We start from the raw sequence: 5,708 nt of genomic DNA, 5'->3' as shown, positions 1-5,708 counted from the left end.
CTTAGGTGGACGTGTTGTTAGAAAGCTAGAAGATGGGTTTGAGTTGTCAACCACATTACACTACCCTAGTTAGAAAACTAGAAGATGGGTTTGAGTTTTCAAGCACATTACACTACCCTAGTTAGGGAAAAAGATTGTTCCTAAAACTAATCAAGATACTAGAGGCCTTGAGCTTGGCCAATTTTTGTTTGATTTAAAAAATCTACACATGAATCTACTTCAAAGTAGGTATAGTTGGTGGCGAATGCAAAGCATCATGGAAACAAACTACACGATTTTTATATTCTAGTTAGGACGATATTTCAAAGGCAAGTGAAAACTTCCGGAACCTTGCAGGTGGAAATGTTGAAAGTGTATGCTAGAGGGCTATTTTTTCCCTTTTGAGATATTAAGGAATCTGTCCTATCCGCGATGGAGGCCAAATTGCTACCTGGAGACAGAGACAGGGAGGCAAGGGCTATTCTACTAAGAGTTTAGAGACACAAACAGCCTTTACTTACCTCACCCACTTTGTTTACTAGTTGTTGATGATGGGATTTTGAATTTCCAAAAGCACATTGCACAACCAATCGCTTAATTCTTATAAGAATGCACCACCGTATTATAAGACATATATTAAGAAAACATTGTCCCCAACCAATCGCTTAATTATAATAAGTAATCTTGTCCTTGGTGGTGGGCTTTTTCCTTCGATTTTCAGGGAAACAGTTCAGCTTTGTGGGCGTGCTGAGAGGTTGGTTGGGTACGTAGGTTGATGCGCTTTTAAAACGACGATCAAGCGCTCTAGAATCGGTCGTCATTCGCCAGTGCGTTCCTCTCTTGTGTGTTGCCATGGCTTTCATCATGTTCTCAGCTGCAACAACAACAACAACAACAACAACAGCGTCTTCAGGTCTTGCAGGCAGCTCTCATGGCTGCCAGCCCAGTAGTAGTACGGTGCTTGGCGTTTCTTCTTTGAGAGGCAGCTTCTTGCAGGCGCTGATCAAATGGAAAGGCGTGAGCGCAAATCGCACTGTGAGGATGACTGCAACCCTGCTGCCGCCCAAGTAAGCAATAGCTGCTGTTTGAGGAACCCTATATTTGCAAGCGGCCGTACTGAATTGCAGGTGCAATGCACCATAGCTAGCTAGCCGCCTGCTGCTTGCTATGGATTGGATAAATTAATTACATGAGCTTAATCTGCCGTATACGTAGCTTTTGTACTAATTTCTATACAATATTCTTTGACACGCAGATCAGGAGATGCCGTGCAAGAGAAGGTGGTGCAGGAAGTGGTGCCCCACTATCGACCGCGTCGTCAAGCCACCCACTCCATGCCTCCGGAGAAGGTGGAGATCTTCAACTCCTTGCAGGGCTGGGCAGAAAGAAGCATTCTGCCCTATCTCAAGCCTGTGGAGAAGTGCTGGCAGCCACAGGATTTCTTGCCGGAGCCCACATCAGAGAGCTTTCTGCATGAGGTGCAGGAGCTCCGAGAACGTGCTGCGGAGTTGCCAGATGATTATCTGGTGTGTGTTGTGGCAGCTATGCTCACTGAGGAGGCCCTCCCCACATATCACGCGACGCTCAACAGTTTGGATGGGGTGAGCGATGACACAGGATGTAGCCTCACCCCTTGGGCGAGGTGGGTTCGTGCCTGGTCTGCAGAGGAGAACAGGCATGGAGACCTACTGAACAAGTATCTCTACCTCACTGGCAAAGTTGATGTGAGGATGATTGAGAAGACCACACAGCACTTGATCCGTGCAGGAATGGTTAGTATATATATCCTTCATCAGCAGCACTAGTCTTGTTTCAGCAACACCCGATCTCTTTCTCGCTCTCTCTCGTAATTGAGCCTCTCTCCACTGTTGTTTAATCTGCAGGACACTCAGTTTGAGAACAACCCTTATATTGCATACATATACACATCCTTTCAAGAAAGGGCCACTTTCATGTCTCATGGGAATATTGCACGGCAGGCAAAGAAGTTTGGGGACTTAAAATTAGCACAGATTTGTGGAACCATAGCCTCTGATGAGAAGAGGCATGAGAACGCATACACCAAAATTGTTGGGAAACTTTTCGAGATCGATCCTGATACCACTATGCTCTGCTTGGAGAAAATGATGAGGAAGAAGATCACCATGCCTGCCCAACTCATGTATGATGGACAGAACAAAAACCTCTTCAGAGATGTAGGTATGCTTACAGAAAGGGTTGGTGTGTACACGGCAACAGACTATGCAGACATTTTCGAACACTTGTTGAGACAATGGAATGTGGAGAATATATCTGGGCTCTCTAGTGGGGGGCAGAAGGCTCAGGGTTTTGTGTGCGGCTTGCCCAATCATGTGCGGAGGCTCAACGAGCGTGCCGAATTAAGAAGGAAGAAACAATCCTTTACAGGAACCTTTAGCTGGATTTTCAACAAGGAGGTAGCCCTTGTCTAAGAGGGCCTGGCACATATTAGCCCTCCTTTAAAAAAAGTATTTATAATGACTAAATGCAAGCAAGCCTGAACGTAACCACAGTAAGTGTATTAGCCCCGACATAATCTATATCAACATATAATTGTTTGTGCTACCACATACTATCGGTTCCTTGCAATATATCACGCATATACACCTCATGGGTATGCATCTCATGCTTTGTGCTTATCTCACAATTAGGTTCACTACAAGAGAATCATGGTATAGTTGCACGATGTAGCCACACAACGTAGTGAGAGAGCCGCGACTACATGCAAAAGGGATTTAAAAAAAAAAGAAACCCTAGAGATTGATATTGGTATTGGCAGAATTGTTATCTATTTGAAATGGGGTTCCCTCAGTGGGGCATGTTATCATTGTGAGAACTTAGGGCACATTACTAAAAACTGCCCCACCCTATCCGATGCTCAAAGCCCTATGGTCCCTAGTTATCTTTGGAGTAAGAACGTAGTTTTTGCAGACAAAATCTTTGGTAACACAAATAGGCCAATGCCCCTGTTACTAACTCCAACCTGCCACCCACAGAATGTGTTTGGGAAGACCCCCCTTTTGGAGCTATACCCTCAGCTATGCCTTCATCTAGAATCCAAAACCCTGCTCTAGCCATATTCCCCCTATTAGGCTTCACGACAAGGGGACGATACCTATGGATGCTGAAGGGTTCACTCTTGTAACTAGCAAACAATCCCCTCCTAAAAAAGGTCAAAGACAATCTTTTGCTTCTGGCTATACCAACACAAATAGTTTTTCTCTTCTCCAATCTGAAGGAGCCCAAGCTCTGCTAGACAAATATGCCACAATTAACACGGTTCCTCCACTCTTCCCCGTGACTCTCAAGCATCTGGAGTCAACATAGAAATTATAATGAATGACATAGATTCAGCTAGGGAAATTCATGAAAGTTGCTTCGTTTAATGTTAAAGGACTGAATTGCCCTAATAAGCTTAAAGCTTTCTGCAGCTAGGTTTCAGCTCTACACTTAGATATTGTACGTGTTCAAGAGCATAAATTGCATACCTTAACACAACGGATCAAGCATCATAAGCAATACACCAGGTTGTTTTATGGTGGTATAAAGGGGTCAATATTCAGGCACCCTCACTATTGTAAAAAATCAGGTTTTTCCTTAACTTCTGCACAATCATGAATCCAGTAGGGGCCTCTTTATAGAGGTTACCTTAGATATTGGAAATTTAGTCATTGGCAACATATATGTCTCTAACAGCTCTGTCCTTCCCTAGAGGCACATTCTGGCAGTGGTTCAACACCCTTCCTCCCTTTCAGGGATTGATTTGTGGTGACTTGAATATGGTGGTGGAAAAGCCTGACGACTCCACTAGATCTGCTCTAATGCCTGATCAGGGAAAAGACCTCCTGCTTCTGACAACCTTTCTCTCATAAAGTTTTGGGCCACTAGCCACCCATGACAAATTAGGCTTCACCTACCATTCTCTCTCCCATCACAGATGTTGGTCCAAGCTAGACAGAATTTATGCTGCACATCTGTCCTGGCTTCCCCCATCTTGTGGCATCACTACTGACCTTGCAGTGCACTTGTCTGACCACTTTCCTCTTATATTAACACTTTCTGAGTATAAGTCAATATTAGGTAATTTGGGAAAAATCTCACATTTTGGGAATCAATTACTCCATATTGTTGTTACATTCCCGTAACGCCGCTATACGGGCATTACCACAAGAGGGGACGGCCTCTGGTTCACCACCCAGCCATAGAGGAAGAATGAGGATTGCCCCTCATCCCCCAGGCTATATAGTGTGTGGCCTGCCGTCCACACTAGCCTGGCCGCCCATGACTCCGCATGGGCGTCCTCTCCCACTGAACCCCGGACATGGCCATCCGGTCTGCCGCCGTGGATCACAGGCATTACAGCCTACGTGACATTACCCCCCCTTAAGAAGAGTTTTCGTCCTCGAAAACAAACTGGGGAAACCTTTTGGAAATTGCACTACGGCGTTCCCAGGTTGCTATCCTCATCCCTATCTGTCCATTTAACAAGTACCTCCTGGTACACTTTATGTCGGGTTTGTCTGTCACGATACTATGTGGTATCTTTGGTGGCTCTATCAAGTCCACCAAATCTCTGGAGAAATTGCGTTCTCTAACCCGTGAACTGATTTCTTCAGTTTACTAACATGGAAGACAGGATGAACTTGAGAACTCTCCGGTAACTCAAGTTTGTAGGCTACGTCCCCAATCTTCTTAAGGATTTTAAAAGGACCACAATAGTCGAAGAAAGTTTACAAACTTTCCTGTTTTCGTGGTTTCTGACTACTGCGCAGGAACCTTTAAAAATACAAAGCACCTTCTGCAAAGATCACTTGTCTGCGTCCTTTATCGGCAAATGTATTAGCGCGATCCTGTGCGCTACGGCGGATGCTCTCGCGTGCAGCTTTGAGCATATCATTCATTTATCAAGGAACTCCTTGACAGATTGAATCTTCTCCTTTTCCAAGCCTACAGCCATTGGAGATCTCGACTGAAATCCATACATTGACATGAATGGTGTAAATCCAGTCGTCGCTAAATGCTTGGAGTTGTTATAAGCAAACTCCAATATGGGCAAATATTCTTCCCAATTTGATTGCTTCTTACTTACATAAGAACGCAACATATCCTCGAGTATTTGGTTAATTTTTCTGTTTGACCATCAGACTCCGGATGATCTACAGTGCTCATACTCAGAGTAGTATCCAGCTTTTTGAAGACTTCCCTCCAAAAATGACTGTTGAACTTTCTATCTCTATCCGACACTATATCTGCGGGCAGGCCATATAGCTTGTAGAGATGTTCAATAAAGAGTTTTGCCAACTCTCGCGTTTTTACAATTTTCTTCGTGGCAATAAACTTTGCCATTTTAGTTAACCTGTCCACTACCACCCACACCGAGTCATTCCCTCGACTCGTCTTGGGTAAACCGGTAATGAAATCCATGGAAATGCTTTTCCATTTCCCTTGAGGAATCTCCAACGGATGGAGTAGTCCTCCAACCTTAAGACGTTCATGTTTATTGACCTGGCACTTACTGCATTTCAGCACATAAGTCTGGACGTTCTTAAACAAACTAGGCCAATAAAACTGTCTTTTTACTAGTGCATAGGTCTTCTGAATCCCAGGGTGACCCGCACTTGGACTATCAAAACTATACCCTGAAGACTCGGTTAGTTTCTCCGGACTAACTCTCGCTTTGCTACCCGCCGCACCTATGGCCAGTCTCTCCG

The 5,708-nt window shown here is 44.6% G+C and overlaps 1 protein-coding gene across 1 annotated transcript; it reads left to right on the top strand.

Moving 5' to 3' along the window:
• Positions 1-824: 824 nt before the first annotated feature.
• LOC147604099 (stearoyl-[acyl-carrier-protein] 9-desaturase, chloroplastic-like) lies at positions 825-2,512 on the top strand. Its single transcript, XM_086795491.1, has 3 exons — positions 825-1,046; positions 1,235-1,751; positions 1,863-2,512. The coding sequence occupies exons 1-3, from the start codon at positions 832-834 to the stop codon at positions 2,427-2,429; spliced, it is 1,299 nt and encodes a 432-aa protein (XP_086651617.1). The 5' UTR covers positions 825-831; the 3' UTR covers positions 2,430-2,512.
• Positions 2,513-5,708: the final 3,196 nt, after the last annotated feature.

Source organism: Cibotium barometz, chromosome 62 (assembly GCF_041138505.1).
Source record: "Cibotium barometz isolate CiBa-2024 chromosome 62, ASM4113850v1, whole genome shotgun sequence".
NCBI classification, from domain to species: domain Eukaryota; kingdom Viridiplantae; phylum Streptophyta; class Polypodiopsida; order Cyatheales; family Cibotiaceae; genus Cibotium; species Cibotium barometz.
Note: the sequence above shows the minus strand (reverse complement) of the source record. Positions and strands in the feature narration are given on the sequence as shown.

Excerpts from the sequence above, each read along its gene's own strand:
- LOC147604099 (XM_086795491.1), top strand. The coding sequence starts at position 832 with ATGGCTTTCATCATGTTCTCAGCTGCAACAACAACAACAACAACAACA. Across the intron at positions 1,047-1,234 it reads GCAACCCTGCTGCCGCCCAA|ATCAGGAGATGCCGTGCAAG; the intron begins GTAAGCAATAGC and ends TTTGACACGCAG. Across the intron at positions 1,752-1,862 it reads ACTTGATCCGTGCAGGAATG|GACACTCAGTTTGAGAACAA; the intron begins GTTAGTATATAT and ends TTTAATCTGCAG.